The 18,199-nt window shown below is 53.3% G+C and overlaps 1 protein-coding gene across 10 annotated transcripts in view; it reads right to left on the minus strand.

Annotated features, from left to right (window-relative positions):
- The window catches only part of LARP1 (La ribonucleoprotein 1, translational regulator), a 79,309-nt gene that overhangs the window by 21,078 nt on the left and 40,032 nt on the right, over positions 1–18,199 (minus strand). For 4 of the 10 annotated variants that reach the window (XM_045820695.1, XM_045820663.1, XM_045820652.1 and 1 more), the window contains exons 2-5: positions 1,482–1,543; positions 1,153–1,218; positions 583–639; positions 79–253 (exon numbers count right to left, since the gene is read on the minus strand). In XM_045820695.1, coding sequence (XP_045676651.1) covers positions 79–202 — 124 coding nt within the window. In that variant the 5' untranslated portion in view covers positions 203–253; positions 583–639; positions 1,153–1,218; positions 1,482–1,543. Of the gene's footprint in view, positions 1–78; positions 254–582; positions 640–1,152; positions 1,219–1,481; positions 1,544–8,501; positions 8,562–18,199 lie in introns of those variants that run through there. The other 6 variants (XM_045820686.1, XM_045820678.1, XM_045820667.1 and 3 more) reach the window with 3 other exon arrangements.

An 18,199-nucleotide genomic window follows, 5' to 3' on the forward strand; every position in this document is an offset into this window, starting at 1 on the left:
TCCTCTGCAGCCCTCACATCCTGCCATCTCACAGTGCCGCCTGCCACCCTCTCCCAAGCCCTGCTCCAAGTCACTCACCTTTCTTCTTCTGAACCCCTCGCTGGCAGTCCTCATCCCCATTCTTCTCCTCCCCTGATTCATCCGATTTGGTTTTCGGGCTCTCCTTACTATCACTCCCCTCTCCTTTCTCCTGCTCCTTCATGTCCTTTTTGGGTGGCAGCTTACGGGCAGGCTGAGACTTGTGGGGCTGTGGCTGCAGCAGGAAGTAAAGTGACAGGTGTGGTGAGTCTGAGAGTCTCTTGGGGTGGGACAGAAGGGAGCCCCCATCACTAGAAAGACAGGGGAGAAGTAGCTGGAGCACGTGAGAGCAGGTTGGGCTGATAAATTCTAAAGGTCCTGTTTTCATGCCTGAGACGCCTTCACTGGGAAGCGTGGTCCAACAGGCAGGAGGTGGGAGACAACCTCCAGGACAGAGGGACTGGGGCTTGCAAAAGTCAAATGTTTACTCCCTGCAACAGGACCATGTCCAGGTAGTCTGCGGGGGATGGAGGAGAGGCTGGTCCGACGCCTGTCCACACCTACCCTATCTGCCAACTGGAGGCCGGTGGCCACAACCAGGGAGGGACCTAGACCGTCAGCCTAGAACAAAAGCACAGGGAAGGACAGGACTGACCAGGAGCCCCTCCCTCTGCTAGGACTAAGTACAGCTACACAGCTTCCCCAAGACACGTGGTCTAGGGGCACCTGGCCAATGACCACTCTCCCGCTTCACTCGCTGGCAATTCAAGTGCAGTGACGGAGAACACAGGTTCTGGAATAATGCAATACTTGTGACTCCCAAGTACCACTTGGCCCTAAAGGGACAGTAATTAACCTCTCCCAGCCTTAGTGGCCTCATCTGTAAAAGGGAATTATTCAAGGGCCTACTTTGGAGTCACTGTGAGGGTTAGATGAAATGATGAACAGACAGCACCTAGCAATTCCTGATACACAGCCAGGGCTCAAACAGTGACTTTTAGCTATTTTGATGCCGCCCCAATTATACTACCCATTCCTCTTAAGGTAAGACTTGAAGCTCTGAAAGCTTGCGAAACCAAAAATGTGTACATGTAGACAGAATTCCATCCCAGCCATCCCGTCCTTCCGACTCACCTGCACACTCTTGTGGGCTATCTCTCCAGGTGTGGGCCAGTTGATTGCATCTCCAAAGTCACCAACCTGCAAGGCACATTCTGTGAGGGCTCTGGGGTGACCCTGACTGTGCCCTTCATCCTCTCACCCCAAACGCAGCTCCATCAAGAAATCAGAGGCCAAGATCAGTCTGCCCACCACCATCAACGCTGGAGCCCCAGAAGCGGCTCCCCTGCTCTTTAGAAAGAATCCAGAACTACCTGGCAGCTCAGAAGCCCTCGGCTAGAACAGAAAAGAGACTGCCACCTCCAGCAAGTCCTCCCCTTGGGTGGCCCACTCCCACTCCTTACCTTGCTGCCTTTGCGCTGTTTGGGAACTGCTGCCCTCACCACCTTGGCTGGAGCAGAAGGTTCTGAGGGAGCGAGAAGGGAGAGATGGTTATTCAGAACCTGTGGGGCAGGGCCACCACCAGCTCCTCACTGCCGTCACCACTCCCGCTCCAGCATGCAGCCACAGGCAGACAGGGCAGTGAGTTAAAGGGCACGTGCTCACACACCAATGCCAATTTTACCAGCCTGTCTGAAGAAATCATAGAAAGTGAGCTCACGGAAACAATCGGCCGTCCCCAGCCCCAGCACTGGACTCTGAGGTGGGAAGGCTCCCGCAGCCCCGTGCCCTCTTGTAAAAAGGGCCCCGAGGCCTGGAGAGGGTGAGTCCAGGGCAGATTGAGTCCATGCCAGAGTTAGCCCTCAGGTTCCATGCAGGAAGGGTCTACAAGACCCTCCCTGATTCTAACATTCTAAGAGACTGTGTGTGTGAGCAGACATGGGCTAGCGGTCACGGGGGAAGTGAGATACAAACTCTAACTGGGCAGCCCAGAAGCCCAGGAACCTCTCCTAAGCCCTCACGCAGAGGGCCGGCGTGGTCCTCAACGGCCTGTGGTCAACAGGAAAGACAGTCACTCAGGAAAATCCTGTCTACCTTGCAAGCTTCCAAAGAAAAAGTGAGACTCCCCCCCGCCCTCATTTGACTCAATGGTTCTGCCTTTAGGAATTTATCTTGATACAAATTAGACCAGTGTTCAGAGTTATGTGAAAAGATGTCCATCAAAGTGCTGCCTATAACTTCAAAACAGTGAAAACAACTCACTGCACTTTGGCAGGTATCGTGCACACCCACGTTTCTGTGCGCATCACACACGGGGTTATTATGGCCATGGCATGTCGTCACTACACCCACGTGTAATGCGCATCCTTATTTTTCCTCAAAAGGTTGGGCGGGAAAGTGCACATTATACACAGCAAAATACAGTGCATGTCCAACGGTAGGAAACTGGCTCAATTAAAGTTTAACAATGTTTATAGCCATGAAAAGATGATGATCTCTACTGATAGGAAGAGATAAATAGTAAATGAGGAAAGTTACAATCCTACTTTTGTAAAACAAATAAAAATGTGTATATTCACATCTACATAGTGGCCACTCTGGAAGGACATAAAACTAAGTAGTTATGGAGTAAAGTAGTATGTTTATAGTGATTTAATTTTGTTTGGAATTCTCTAGCAGTGTCAAAAAAAGACAGGTGTAAGCTTTGAAAAAGAAAACAAAGTGTGTGTGTGTGTGTGTGTGTGTGTGTGTGTGTGTGTAGGAAGTGGCTGTAACAGGCCTGGTCCCCTCCACACCTCCACTTGTGTTCTCAACACATTTGGAAGAACAAGAGTTTCTGAACCCTCCCTCCCCCAGAGCCCCGCGGGACTCTGCTCTCACCCACTCCTCCACCCCTCTGCCCCCACTGCTGGTCAGCCATGCCAGGGCGAGAGCTGCCCCGACTCTCTCGAGCAGAGAAATGTGCAGGGCTGGTCTCAAAAGGAACGTTCTAGTCCTTGACCAGACCCACGTTCCCTTAATGAGCAGAGCGAGTCCTGGCCCGACTCGAACTGAAAGGCATTGCATTCTTGGCTTCCGCTCCAGAGCCGAGCCACTGGCCCCTCGAGACACCCTACTCTCCTGGGAGACATGCGACCATGGAACCCAGTTCCCCAGCTCGCCCCAGCCCCAGTGCTGGGCAGCAGAGAGCCAGAACTCGCTCCGTCCCTGCAGGGTGGAACCCTGAGGCCAGAAAGAGGCTTACCTCACACCGATTTTCTTGCTAATCCCGGGTTGGCCCAGAGAAGCCTACCACTACCCAGTGCCCTGCCAAGGCTGCTTCCGACGAGGCCGCTGGCAGAGGCAGCCATTTCCTTACAGGGTCAGCCTCCTCGAGTACACCGTGCACCGGTGCTCTGGTGGCGGCCGCTCCTCCTGGCCCCGCACCCCCTGCGCGCTCCCAGGACAAACACAGGCGAGGGTCCGCAACAAGTTCATTGACAAGGTGGAAACGGGAATCGGTTTTGGTTGATGAGTTATTCCTGAAGACTTTCTTGGAAAAGGTAAGGCAAAGTTTTTGAGGTCCCTGTCTGTTTCTTCTAACAAAAACTCTTTCAAAACTGGAAGAGTCAGATCCTATGATCACCCTGCCTGATATTTTGTTCACCAAGATCATGAAAGGACACATGGTCAGCACTAAAAGCTCAGTCTCCAGTTAAGGGGAAAGCGCTCCCACTGCTAAAAGATCCCACTGATTCCCTCCACTTCCACCAAATCTCAAGCTGACAGGGAATGTCCAGGGAAGTCTGGACACACGCAGAACATTCTTCCATCAGTCTTGTGTGAAGTTTGCTGAAAAAGCCCTACCCTTAGCTAATGGCCACCTGTCCCAAGGACCCACAGCGGCCTGCTCTTATTCTGCTCCCAGCTAGGGTGTCGGGCTGCCCCTATCCCAAGGAAGAACCAAGTCCTCCAAGAGACAGAAGAGTCCACCAGGGAGACAGAACTACTTCTGCCTTTAAAAAATATTCCTAGATCTGTTCAAATCCTGTGGGACCTAGGGAAATCCCGGAAGGCTCAGGAGCTGCTGTTAAGCCCTGAGGGAGGGTGGAAAAAAGACTAGGCTTACTGACCTCAATTACACATCCCTTTCAGAGTCCACCCCCCCCACAGCCTCCCACCTACCTTTACCAGGCAAACACCACCCCCCCAATCTATACAGTCCCCAATCTATATATGGCACCTGGCATCTGAAACAACTCGCAACGAAAACCAAATCTCTGCACAGGCACCAGCCCCCTCCTCCCACCTCTGAATTCTGAAACTTGTAGCAACCATCTCTGACCCAGCCCAATTCAGAGAACACTCCAGTCACCACCCTGCACCTGCTTAAGAGCAGTTGTGAAATGTTAGAGCTGCAGAAAGGACCCCAGCTCTAATGCCCTCTGTTTGCAGACAGGGGAGGGGCTTCCACAGGAGGACCCAGGCCGGGAGCTGGAGGTCTCAGTGCCCCTTGTCCAGTGCCTGGTCAGCTCACCAGACATCCTGTGTCCCCTGGTGGGAGGACGGGTCCAAAACCTGCCCAGCGCAACCTTAGGGTGCTTCCCTGGTGTCTCCTGGTAAACGGGCTTACTGATGGTAGGGAGATTTTCTCAGGTTGAGAGGAAGGGAGAAGTGGGGTGAGGCGGGACTCACGTGGGGACCCCATTCTACATGGGGAGGAAGGTGGCAGGCCGAGGCCGTTCAGAGTCCCCTCTCCTTGACCATGGCAAGGCAGGGGCTACTGGTGATGTGGAGAAGGAGACACGCTGCTCTCGGCCCCGCAGGCCCACCGTCAGCCAGGAGCCAGCACGGACTCGAGTCCCAGGGGCAGCACGCCAAAATCCCCTTGTGCGGTGGGAGGGGCACAGAGAGACTTTTCAGGATCCCGTATCTGCGCAGCCAACTCACTATTTCTACTTAATAGTATTGCGTGGTGGGAAGCAGGGAGCTCAACTAATGCAGCTCATGCAGGATGGCAAGAGACAAGGGGTGGGCGGAGAGGTGGGCAGGCGGGGATGGACTAATGAGTGAGGTGGTGGGGGCCGAGAGGGCAGCTTCCCAGTAAAGGGGGCGGGGGGCTGACCACTAACCCCGGAGACTCTGCACCTCAACTTTCAAATGTGTGACACCCCTTTATTCAGACACTGACTAGGCAAGAAGGACAGCCTGTTCTCAAGCACACAGACTTTGTTATGTGATGCACTTGGGCCAGAGTCCTTGCAAACTCTGCCCCTTGCAACTTCAGCTTCCTCACCTGTAAAGTGAAGTCCTAACGACCTCACAGGGCCACTGTGACAGGGGAATAGAGCAAAGTAAGAGTGCCTAGCACACAGCAGGTGCTAAAACAGTTGACTTTTTTTTCTCCTCACCCAAGGACATTGTTTCATTGCTATTTAGAGAATAAGGAAGAAAGAAATATTGATGTGAGAGAGAAGCATCAATTGGTTGCCTCCTGTATGTACCCGGACTGGGAATCGAACCCTCAACATCTCAGTTACAGAATGATGCTCCAACCAACTGGGCCACAATGGCCAGGGAAATACAGTTGACCCTTAAACAATGCAGGGGTTTGGGGCAGCAACCCCTGCACAGTAGAAAATCCACATATGGCTTGAGTCCAAAACCTAGTTGTTCCTTGGTATCCATGGGGAATTGGTTCTAGGACCTGCCCTCAATAAAATCCACAACTGCTCAAGTTCCTTATATAAAATAGCACAGACCAGCCCTGGCTGGTGTGGTTTAGTGGACTGAGTGCCGGGCTGAGAACCAAAGGGTCGCTGGTTCAATTCCCAATCAGGGCACATGCGTGGGTTGTGGGCCAGGTCCCCAGTCGGAGGTGCACGAGAAGCAACCACATATTGAAGTTTTGCTCCCTTTCTTTCTCTTACCTTCCCCACTAAAAATAAGTAATAAAAAAAATAGCATAGATCAATACAGAGAAGTTGACCTACATCTGCAGATCGAAACAGTACAGGTATTTATTGGGGGAAAAAACCCATGCAGTTTAAATACATGTTATTCAAGGGGCAAGTGTAAATGCTAAATATTACAATTTAAATGCACAAGTGTAGTATTTCCAAGCGATCCCTATCCTCATCAGCAAACATAAATTAATCTCTCAACATGGAGAGAATCAAAGCATGTGGGGGAAAACTCGTGGGGATCAATTACCTCAATTCACTGATTCAGATTACAAATGAGCGCCCCCCAAGCCCAGTCCATCTTCTGGACACTGCCCTCCAGACACAGGCTGGGCCCCCGGGCCGATTTCCCCAGGAAAGAGGAAAGAAAGGGGGGGGGATTTGCCACAGGTCCCCAGGGAGGCGCTGGCAGCAACCTCCGCCACGCTAGAGAGGAAGGAAGAGCACACAGCGCCCTTTCGGTTAAAATGCAGTCACTCAGTTTTCCCCTCCGCACGGAAGTGGGAGAGAGCCCGGCCTCAACCCGGCTCTTCCAGCTCACACAGGGCTAAACCCACAAACACCTAGAACAAAGCCAGATGAAAAAACAAAATGCTTTCTATACTGTCTTGTTCCAGAAAGGCCCCTGAAGCTGCCGACCTCTGAATTTGAAATAAAAGCTACCCGCATGGGCCAGATCCGGGAAGTCCAAGGAGCAAGAACTTGGTCAACCGAGGGAATACTAGCGAAGGTCTTCAGGGGCAGAGGCATGTGGGTGAATCAAACCCATCCATCAGGTCGTGGTAAGAGGAACTGGCAAGGGAGAGAGAGAGGCTGCAATGGAACTTGAGGGCCCGACGTGGGTGAAAGGTGAGACAGGGCTGGGCTAAGGAGAACGCCTGTCGGACCGAGAGTGGGTGGCCCGAGGACTGGATTTCAGGCCTGACTGCCAGGAGAATGGGCAAGGCCAAATGTTTATTTTGGGGCTGGCATCATCTCCTGGAGAGACTGGCATCTGAAAAGGCCGAGTATACCCTGACTGCAAACAGGTAATTTGTTAGGCTTTGCTGAAGTTCACACTCCCCCACCTGCTGCCCTATCCCTGGCCATTCGGCTGACCCCTTTGGAGGGAGCCCTGGGAGCCCTCTCGGAGCCCGGGAGAAGTGCTCCAGCTGGGCGCTCCTACAGCCTCCCTTCTAAGCGTCAACTGCCTGGTTACAAATCTACCCCGCACCCTGCCCCCAGCGTGTGCTGCTGCTCCCTGAGGGCGGACACAGGCTGCTTTCACAGCACAATCCCAGCATCCAGCTCAAGGCCCGGCAACACAGCTGACCTCGGTTTAATGAATGGCAAGTCCACACACCCATCTCCTCTATAATTTTACACCAGAGAAGAAAAAAGGCTTTGCTGTCCAAGTGCTAATTCCCGAGGCTATGGCCTCAACTCTCAGTCTTCAGCAGGAAGCTCCCCCGCTCCCAGGCCAGGCAGAAGTGTCCTAGGCAATGCTAGCTCCCCAAGGAACCCAAGCCCCAGGCCTGCCTCAACTCAGAGGCAACCGATTACCCATCGTTCATACTGGGTCCCTAGGCCAGACACTACTCATCAGTTCTGCCTCCTTGGGGACACTACTGACCACCCTCCCTGAACTTTACCTTCTTCAACTGAACAAAAGATGGTTGGTAATATTAGGACCAGAGGGGAGGAGAGAGAAGGCAAGATCTCAACCACTGAGATTTCTCATCAAAGCAGGAGACATGCTAGCAACAAGCTGTGGTTGAGGCAGTAACTTGAGTGCAGACAGTGTGTAGCAAGCACTTAGCAAACGCCATGCAGTGTTAAACACTGAGTTAGTTCCTCTAATTGGTCTCATTTTACAAACCAGGAAACCAAGGCACATGGTGTAAGGTTTTTTGCCAAAATCACGAACAGCAAGCAGAACAGGACTGGAAGCCTGTGACTCCAGGCTTTGGAAGCAGTGTGACTCCAAAACCTGTGCTCTTAGCCGACAGGAGAAAGGTCCGAGTTACTCCTCACAGTGGCCAACGGAGCAGGCACTCCTTGGCAGGGCTATCACTCTACATGCTGGGGAAAACCAAGGCCCAGCGAGTGCAAAGAGACCTAAGGCCACAGGGCAAGTGACGCTAGCAGGACTGAGTGCTAGCAACCTGACAATCCCCTTCTCCCCGACCCAGAGGGGGGAAAACTGCCACCAAACACACCCGGCTGAAGCCCCTACCTCTGGCACCCTAGACGCCTTGGGAGGAATGGGTCACTGCTTCCAGCCCACCTGACAAGCATTCTGCCCCCACTTCTGTCCGAGCTGCAGCCCAGACCTTGAGTGAGGAAGTCAGTGGAACCATCTAAGGAAAGCATGACGCAGGCAGGAAAGGGTGCCTGGGTTACATCGCCCACGGGTGTCCGTCCATTCCAGGACAGCCTGGGGAGGGGGTGGAGTCACAGAGGAGTTCGGAGACCTTTCATCCCATCCCTACGGACCCTAACACCCCTAAGCAGAGGCACTCTACTACAAAGTAAAAAAAACACTGGGTTAACCCTTCTCACCTTGCTCGTCAGTTCTCCAGCTGCAGCTGCCGCCAGTCCTTAGAGGCCTCTCTCTGCCCAGCCCTCCCACCCCAAATGCCCCCCACACCTGCAGGCGAAACACAGAAGGGGACTGAAGGTCCTTGTGGGAAGGGGAGGACAGAGAGGGAGGGAAACCTTCCGAAGGTCAGACCATCTGGAGACTCCACTCAAGGACCAGCAGCCAGCCCAGGAGTGCAGGCTATGCCCCCAGGCTTGGGAGGAGCCGAAGGGGCAGGGCTTGGTCACATGATGCCACCCAGCCCTGCCCAGGGCCAGCCCCATCAACTATCTTTAGCCCTTGGTGACCCAAGCAGCCTGGTGTCCACACTCTCCCTGCAGACAGGGGCCCTGCTGTCCTCAGATTGCTGTAGCCCTGTCCACTGCTGGTACCAGTCCCTAAGCTCCTGCCCCAAAGCTGAAATGTATCAGCAAGCAGTTAAGTCCCTGGCCTCCAACTACCAGCTCCCTAACCTACTCTCTGAGCAGCACACCTACTTGATTCTACTCAGAAGAGCCATCATAACCACCACCTTTTAGTGGGTGGGAGCTGAAGGTGCCAAAAAGTAGTCTAAGTTGCTTTCTATGTGTGATTTCACTGAACTGCCTCAAAAACACTATTCCAGTTGTCCAAAACATGAAACTGAGGGAAGGGACTCGCCCGAAGTCACACGGTATACATTCCACGTCACATTACTGATGGATCTCAGGGTAAATCCTTCCAAGGAGGCCCTCCCTGATGGCCCAGTGAAAGTGTTTCCCAACCTGCAACTCTGAACCAAGTTCTCATTCAGCCTGTAACTCGGGGTCTTCAGAGCACTGACCACCCCCTGAAATAGTTGCATTTGTATGTATCCCAACCATCAGACTGACCAATCACTGAGCACACACTATGTCCTTGCAGTGTTCCAAAGCTCTTTCCACACAGCTCAGTTATTTTTCTGCACCATTCTAGGAGGTAGGTGTGATGATGGCTCATTCCCAGATTGCAGATGAGGAAACTGAGGCTCAGAAAATAGGCTACATGCCTTGCCCTAGTTCACTAGGCCAGTAGGTAGCAGGGCTGGGATTAGAAACCCAGGTACAGCCTGCCTCCACCCCTGGGTCTGACCAGCCTGTACCACGCGCTGGGCAGAGAACGACTGGGAGCATCGGGACCTTTTCTGCCCGGCCCACTGGCTTCTGGAGCCCACTACTGCAGCCTCTGCATGGCAGGCCCACAGTAAATACTTACTGAGCGGAGGAATCCACACAGGTACGGGTGCTTCTCAAAGACTTCCAGAAAATTCCCTCCAGTGAAAAAAGGTTAACTACCCCTTTGCATTATGACTGAACAGCTCGGCTGCCACAAGCCCCTGTGGAGCCCAGACCTAGGCTCCAGCTTCCTCCCCAGTTGGAACCAGCGTGCCTCCGTGCGAACACCAGGGGGCAGCCCCGGGAAGCAGAGGCCAGAGGAGGTGTGCACCGGACAGCAGCACAGGGCCTCCCAGGGGCCCCGGACCTCAGCTTCCAGGACCCAGGCCGTGCCATAAATCACCAGGCCGGTTGGCAGCCGTGGGGCTGGGTAGCACAGGAGCCAGCTCAGGGGCAGTACCCACTCAAGTGCAGCGGAGTCTCCGTCCTCAAACATAGGATTAGTGCTGCCAGAGCTTCTGTGTTTCAAGGAAAGTAGAAAAACAAAGTATTGTACTTTGCCATGTATAATGAACACCCATGTTTTGGGCCTGAACTGTCAGGGAAAAAAAATTTGGTTCTAATTTTTTAATTAATATGTAGGTACTTGTGGGTTTTTTTTGTATTATAAAGGAATTTAGCATTTATTTTTTAACATATTGTGGTATAAGAAATCCTATATAACCAAAACTACACAACTCAAGGCATTTCAGGTACTATTTTCCCTCAAAAATCTGGGCAAAAAGGTGTGCATTATACACACCAAAATACAGTAGATATCAAAAGAGAACATTCCTGCTTTCTAGACGCTTTAATCAACCCACATCTTAAAAACCCTTCTACGTACCATATCCAGCCGGCGGGCTCCCTAGCGTGAGGCCCAGGGCAGGCAGTCATCAGGAGCCAGGGCCCGGTTCAAAGCCACTCCCCGCAGGACATCGCGGGCGCAGGCAAGCGCGGCTGCCTGCCCGGCCCCTTGTCCTGGTGCGGCAGGCTGCCGCCCCTAAACCTGGTTTCCCCCATCCCAGTGGCCACCCACTGCCCCAAGTGTCGCAAACTCATTTTGACTGTCCTCCATGCAGGGCGCCCTCTGCTGGAAGAGGCTTCTGAGTCCTGAGGAAATTACTCTGGATCATGGTTTGTGCACAGGAACTGAGACCCGGGAGGAGCCAGGCTGTGCCCAAAGTGACCTGTGAACTGTTGTGGAGCTGGCCCTGGACACCAAGTTCCTGCCTCCAGACCCGGAGCTTTCCTCTCAAGCAGAAAAGCCAGCCCCCCCCCCGCCCCCGCAAACCTGCTCTGTGCACCACTGCACCCATGCACCGGGTGGGAGTAGGGCCTTGGGGACCAGGTATCAGGGGAACTGTCCCTCCCTGCTTTTAAGAAAACTGACTTTTTGCGTGGGCCAGGGAAGGAGAGGCGCTCAGGCTGCTCTGAGCGAAGTGGGTCTGGGAGGGGGCCTCCCCACTCCTGCCCCTGCTCCCACCTTGACTTCCTCACACTTCTCCCGAAAGACCAAGGACCGGACCGACCTCTCTCTGAAAGACGTGCAGTGGGCAGGCCTGACCAGCCATCTCTCCAGTGGGTGGCAGTTGGGGTGCCCTTACTAACAGGTTCTGCTCTCTGAAATGAACCAGCTTCAACAGCTCCAGCCCTGCAAACCAGGGACACTTGGGAACCACGAACTCCAGAGACGCAAGGGGCTTCCCTGCACCCCAGAAACAGATGGGGAGTTGGAGTGTCCACCCAGGCTGCCCTTGCTCCCCCCCAGTAGCAGCTGACTTCGCTCTCTAGGTGAGCTCGGGCCAGCCGTGGAGGCCCCTTCAGGGCCCCATGCCATGCCCCAACTCACAAAGAGCAGAGCCCTGGGACATATCATGGGTGTGGGAACAGGGGTCCCCGAAGCACCAAAGATACAGTATTCTACCCCTTCCCCTTTAGCAAACGCAGAGGGGGTCTGACCCCTGCCCAAAAGCCCACCCCACTGCCAATTCTCGAGGCCACAGGGCTAGAGGCAGGACAGGGCAGTTTAACAGCATGCACTCTGGGGTCCACCCGAGGAACTTCTCAATGCCAGCTGCCACCAGGTGAGTCTTACAAGGCTTGGAGAGGTGGTGCAATAGGACCAATCTCTCATGCAGCCTGCAATGTAAAAGGCATTCACTGGGCCTCACAGGAATAAGGGCCAAGCAAGCAGGTTCATGATAGCTGCTACCACACAGGATTTAAGCAGCTTAAATGAGGTCGTAGTTAAACAAAGAACTGGCATAAATGCCCGACAGTACTTTTTTTGTTTGTTTTTTGAGGCAATTCTTAAACCTGGTGCTAAATACGTGCACACACAGAGAGACAGACGCAGAAAAACGAAAACTATGGTTGTAACAGTAACAACTCAGAATACCTAATTAAATATGAATTTCAGCCCCATTCTGGTGTAGCTCAGTGGATTGGTGCCAGCCTGCAAACGAAAGGGTCGCTGGTTTGATTCCCAGTTGGGGCACATGCCTAGGTTGCGGTGGGGTGGGGGGGGTCCAGGTCCCTGGTGGGGGGGGCACATGAGAGCTAACCACACATTGATGTTTCTTTCCCTCCCTTTCTCACTTCCTTCCTCTCTCTCTAAAAAAAAAAAAGTTTAAAAAGATATGAATTTCAGGCAAATATCAAGAAATTTCTTAAAAATAAGTACGTCCCATGAAATATTTATGATACCTTATATATATTAAAGTATTATATTCAAATGCAGCGGGGCGTCCTGAATTACCTGCTAAACCTGGCTACCACAGGAAGGGCAGACCACGTCCCACGTTCCCGGATGGTGGAGTGGAGCGCCGGGCCACGGACTAGGAGCCGCAGACAGATGGGATGCCGGTCCTGGTGCACAGCCCACAGCCCTCGCTGCGGAAGCTGGGCAAACATTCCCACCTGCGAGTCTACACTTTCTCCACCACTCAGAGGCCTGTGCTCCGGGCGGGGAGAACCTGCCTTGTGCAGGCCTTCCAGTCCTAACTTTCTTTGATTTTAATCACTATGCTACTGATCACTCGAACCACAACTTCAGATGAAGTCAGCTTTCTAGGCTGCACTTCTTACACTAGTAGTGGGTATATGGGTTCTTGTTTTAATATTTTGTATTTTATACTTATGTTCCTGGTATTAAATAGTCAATAATTTCTTGAAAAGAAAAAAAAATAGCAGAGCTGTACCAATGGAAATGGAACCCAAGCCCCTTCCCCGCTTTATCTCCCACTCAGCGGGCGCTTCTGTGCAGAGACTGATAGGATAAACCCTCACTTCGAGCTGGGAAAACTGGGGCCAGAGAGTTAGCAGGCTTGCAATACCATTTCTGTAATCTAAGGGCACCGTGGGGGGGGGGGGCACACCTTTGGTTAAAATCCAGATTCCTGCCTTCCCCCCAAGCCCCAGAAATCAAGTTGGGGAGGGGTGCAGAGTTTCGGCATCTGCAGCTCTAACAAGTCTCCTGCACAATGCTGACTGACGCCAAGTGATGTTTGAGAGCTGAGCTGCCGGTGAGTGAGACTACCAGGAAGGACCCTGGTCTCCAACCCCCAGCAGCCCAGGGTCTTGTTCTTGCAGACAGGCACGAACAGGCTCCCAAGAGCAGGAGGCAGAATGCTTCCATCACACACACAAAGAGCAGCCCATCAGGTACCCCCTTCCATTACCCACTAGTCCGCTGTGCAGCATCCGGAACCAAGACTGGGTAGAGGTCAAGAAACCACAGGCTGAGCGTCTTAACAGACCTGAGGTCACAAAGGATCAGTCTGGTCTGGGCTCAGGGTTCAGTTCCACGGGCTCCCAACTACGAGGGCTCCTGAGGGCTCCGAAGAGAACTGCCTGCCTGCCTCCTCTCCTACCCCAGGCCTTTTTGCTCACCCCATGCCCTGAGGTCTGGGTCCCTTAAAGAAGAATGGATACACTTACTAAGCGTTTATGTCAGGTCTCCTGCTGCGGGCCTTTTGTGCCTTAGGCTTTTTAACCCTCACAAAGGCTTTCTCAATTGTAGAGGTGACTCAGAGACTAAGTGTCTGGCCAAAGGTCACACTGTGAGAAGGTATCTGACCCAAAGGATCCGAAATCCCATCTGAAATCCCAGCCTTACCCTAGGCCTGCCTCTCTTAGCTCTGCAGGAGACAAACACTAGGTTCTTTAGGTCTGCAAAGTGCCCCGGCTCAAACCTGCAGGCCTTACAGAGGATGGAGGCCACTAGCACCAGAATCCACTTCTCTGAGCCTAACAGCTAACCTGCCGACTGGGGGTAATGCCACTGTGCACAGGGGAAGAAGGGCAGAGCAGAGCCAGGAATCACAGCACTGCATATTGCAAAGACAATGCTCTAGGGTCACCTGCAACCCGAAGGCCGGGCTCTGGCCAGCACCAAGCTCAAGAGAATTGTGCTTCCTCCAGCAGATCAGAAAGGAGAGGACGAAGGACAGTGTAGAGCCTGCACTTAGGACAAAGGACAGGCAGGAGAGGGGAACAGGAGGTGGGAAAGCTGGGTGTTCTCTAGGCCCTGCTCGGGGGACAGAGGGGAGAGCTGAACAGAGCACAAACCATCCACCCAGGTAAATTACCAGCCCATAGGGTGCTTCCTCACACACTGTGGCACCTAAGCATCAAAATAAAGTCTGAGGTAGGAAAGAGTGGCTGTGGTTCTCCCATTACAGCATGTAGAACTAAGCCACAGCAAGCTCCCTGACTTGTCCCCAAGATACCACCTTGCTTTCTGAGATGCCCGCCCTGGGCTCCTGCCACCCTACCCTGAAACTTGGCCATGGGTAAACTTAGCCATGGAGGGGTCTGTGTTCCCCGCCACTGGGGAAGTAATAGTGAAAAAGACAGTCCCTATTCTGAGGGGCCGGCTTACATAAGAGCTTCAATCTTTCTTTTAGAAAGATTTTACTTACTTATTTTCAGAGAGAGGGGAAGGGAGGGAGAAAGGGAGAGAGCAACATCCATGTGTGAAAGAAACATGGATGTGTCACCTCTCGAACTCCCCCAACTGGGGACCTGGCCCACAACCCAGGCATGTGCCTTGACCAGGAATCAATCTGTGACCTTTCAGTTCCCAGGCCAGTGCTCAACCCACGGAGCCACAGCAGGCAGGGCACGGCTTTAATCTTAAACTCCACTCTGACTGATTGATCTTGACTGCCTGGGACCAATTAGCAAGGTCAGTTATGGGCAGAAGGGATACAGCTATGAACATATTTCTATTTCCAGTTTGGCAATGACTGAATATGCTCTTCATCTCAACAACTATTAGTCCACACTGTGTGCTGTGGACAGAGAAAGTGGGCAAGATTGCCAAGGGTCCCGTCATGAAACTGAGAGCTGACACGGGTGGCGGTGGCTTCAATGCTCTTTCCCTCCAGGGGCCACTCTGTCCTCACCACAGGCAAGGCCTGCAACCCTTTAGACCACGTTCTCCCGGAGGGATTAAGGCGAGACCCAGGAAGAACAAAACACAGAAGCACAAGTGACAGTTACGGAAGGAGTGCCTCTGTGGAAGGAAGGAGCACTGGGCTGGGAGTCGGGAAAATCTGTCTGCTTCCAAGGTCAGCCTGGAACACCCAACTGCACCACCAGCAGCTGGGAGGTGCAATAGTTAAGGGCCGGGGCCCGGAGCCCAGCTCTGCTACTTCTACCTGGGTGATCTGGGCTTCTGTAAATAGGAATGTTTCTAACCTAATGGGATTGTGAGGATTAAGAGAGTCTATATTTGTAAAGTGCTTGGAAAAGCACCTAGCACATAGTAAGCACTCACTATCATACTTGCTGGTGTGGCTCAGTGGGCTGAGTGCCAGCTTGCAATCTGAAAGGTGGCCGGTTCAATTCCCAGTCAGGGCCCATGCCTGGGTTGCAGGCCAGGTCCCCAGCGTGGGGCGTGCAAGAGGCAACCGATTGTTTCCCTGGCACATCAACGTTTCTTTCCCTCTCCTTAAAAAATAATTAAAATCTTAAAAAAAGAAACTTACTAGCTATTATTCTGGAAATTTACACGTCTCTGAACATCTAATTAAGGCCACTGATATTTTCCCATCCCACGCCAAGCTCAGTGGTGAAGCTCCTAGTAGGTACCTAGTCCTGCGTGTCTGCTTAGTGCCGCCCACCCCTCCCAGAGTCATCTGGAGGAGCTCATGAGTAAGGCCGGGCAGTGGAAGGGCGGGGCTGCTTCCTGGAAATTCAAGAGCAACTCCGGGCAACACCTCCTCCATTCCAGCAGGTCTTCCTTCAGCCTTCTCAGGGGGTGCCAGTGGCTGCCCAGCGTGCGGGGTGGGGGGTGGGGGGTGGGGTGAGACTGAAGGCCTGGGTCTGGAGGACCAGGAGCAACGGCACTGGCCCAGGGTCTTCCTCGGCGCTTGTGCTGCCAGGCCAAGTCCTCTTCCAACCTGTGCCCCTGCAGCGCCAGCCATTCCAAGGAGCTCCTGTTTCGCGCTCCTTGAAGGACGAGGCAGAATGAAGTTAAGACCTGGGGTGGCCATCACAATTCCCTTGATGCCACCTCGGAGACTTTGGCCAAGAGACGACCTCAGCTTCCTATAAAACAAGAAGCGACTAGATGGCTTTCAAAGCCCCTCTGGGCTCTAGCTGCCTCAAGTCTGGGATCTCCAAAGAGCTGCCGCCTCAGAGGGGCAGTGCCAGTGACGATGCAAGTCGGGAGAAAGGACCGGGAGGCCTGGAATGGCGGCAGATACCCTAGAGTGGCCACCAAAGCCAAGCGGCAGCCAGTGGGGAACTTCAGCAGCCTCTCCACTCCCAGACAGCAGCCTAGCACTCCCAGGCTGCCAGTGTCCTCACACCCTTGTCCCCAGTGCTCCGTTAGAGGGCCTCCTGCTCACTGGACAAACAGCGATGCTCACAGCTCCTGGGCTGAAAGGCCAACAGAGTCAGTACACCTTTTTAAAATGCGTATGGAGCGACTACTGAACCCTTAGTACGATTTGTCACTGTGTTCAGTGCCTCCCCCTTGAAGCACGTTACCAATGGGAAAACTGACGTTTTCTCTCCTGACTTTCCCTTATTAGATGTGCTTTAAAGGGGGAGGGGAGAACTGGCTTTGTCAGTTTCTCTTCCACTCTGACCCTGGGCAGGTCCCCTGATCTCCATAACCCTATGGAGAAGGAATTTCTCCATAAAAGGGAGCCTACTACTACCTGCCTCAAGGGCACTAGTAACATAGGAATAAAGAAGTGTCTTGGAGAAATCAAAGGATGGGGGCTTAGAATCCTCAAGTCTCACAGGCAGCAGGCGCCAGTCTCAGACCAGTGTCCCGCCTCCGGGCAAGAATGCAAAACCCAGTCACCTTCCCTTTCCCGATTGGCCCCTCCCAGATCGGCCCCTCCCAGACTGTGGAGACCGGGCTGGCTGCAGGAGGGTGGTGCAGAGACTGGGCACAGGACCGCAGTCCCCCTGACACAGCCAATCTTCGAAACCCCAATCATCAGTAATCCCATCCCGTAAACCTGAAGGCCAACTCAAGGTCTCTGCCCATCCCCAGCCTTCATACAAAGGAAGGGGCAGGGGATGGCCAGCCACAAGCTAGTGATATACCTAGAAAGCAATTCCATCTCACAGGCTGAAAACTCAGGCACAGATTTATGGGGGTGGGAGGGGAGAGAAAAAAGGGGGTGGGAGGGGAGAGAAAAAAAGAAAACCAGGCCTGGTGAGAAGTGCACGTGTCCCTGCACCAGCAGGGCGGGACTGTTTGACAAACTATCAATCGTTTAGAGATTTCTAGGTCCCAGCCTCACCAAGGCCAACCCATGTCCCTTTCTGCACCAGGTGGCCCAGCTGGTGTTTCTCCTACTGCTGGCCTGGGATGTCTGGTGGACTCAGGGGCACCCCAGGACAAACCCACGAGGAGGCCTTTGCTCACCTCCACCAGTTTCCTCTTTGTACCCAGGCAACTTGCAAACCCCAAAGGAAGCTCCTGGAAGGCAGCTGAGTGTGGTGCGAACAGCGCCACACTGGGCACGGGGAGTGCTTGTGTTTCAGACACTGCATCCCTGTACGGCGGCCTGGGCCGGCAGCTCTCCCTGCGTGGGCTGCTTCCCTCAGCAAAGTGGTGTGTGCGGGCACACGGGCTGCGTGAATTCTGGGCTAGGCTCGGTGGTCTCACACCAACAGCAGGGGCCTGCAGGGAGGGTGCAGAGGAGTGGAGGCCTCCCAGGCAGCGGAGCTGGGGGGCACCCCCGCCCTCACAGAGAAGCAGCACTAGCCAGCGCCTGGATCTCCCTCATCAGGGCTGCTCTGAGCATTCCAGAAGGCAAGCGCCCTCAAAAGCCTGTGTTTCTAAGTAGGGAAAAAACACGGCTCATAATATGACCCCATGATTTAAAAGATGTGCATGCACGTGTGTACACATATACGAGTCTAGAAATGTGCTAACACAGCCGTCACCAGCACGCATGCACACGGACCATCTGTAATGCCGCTAGTCCAAACTGAGAAGTGCTTTAGGCGTACAAGACACACTAGATTTTAAA

Source organism: Phyllostomus hastatus, unplaced genomic scaffold, assembly GCF_019186645.2.
Source record: "Phyllostomus hastatus isolate PE091 unplaced genomic scaffold, TTU_PhHast_1.1 phas_contig_150, whole genome shotgun sequence".
Taxonomy (NCBI): domain Eukaryota; kingdom Metazoa; phylum Chordata; class Mammalia; order Chiroptera; family Phyllostomidae; genus Phyllostomus; species Phyllostomus hastatus.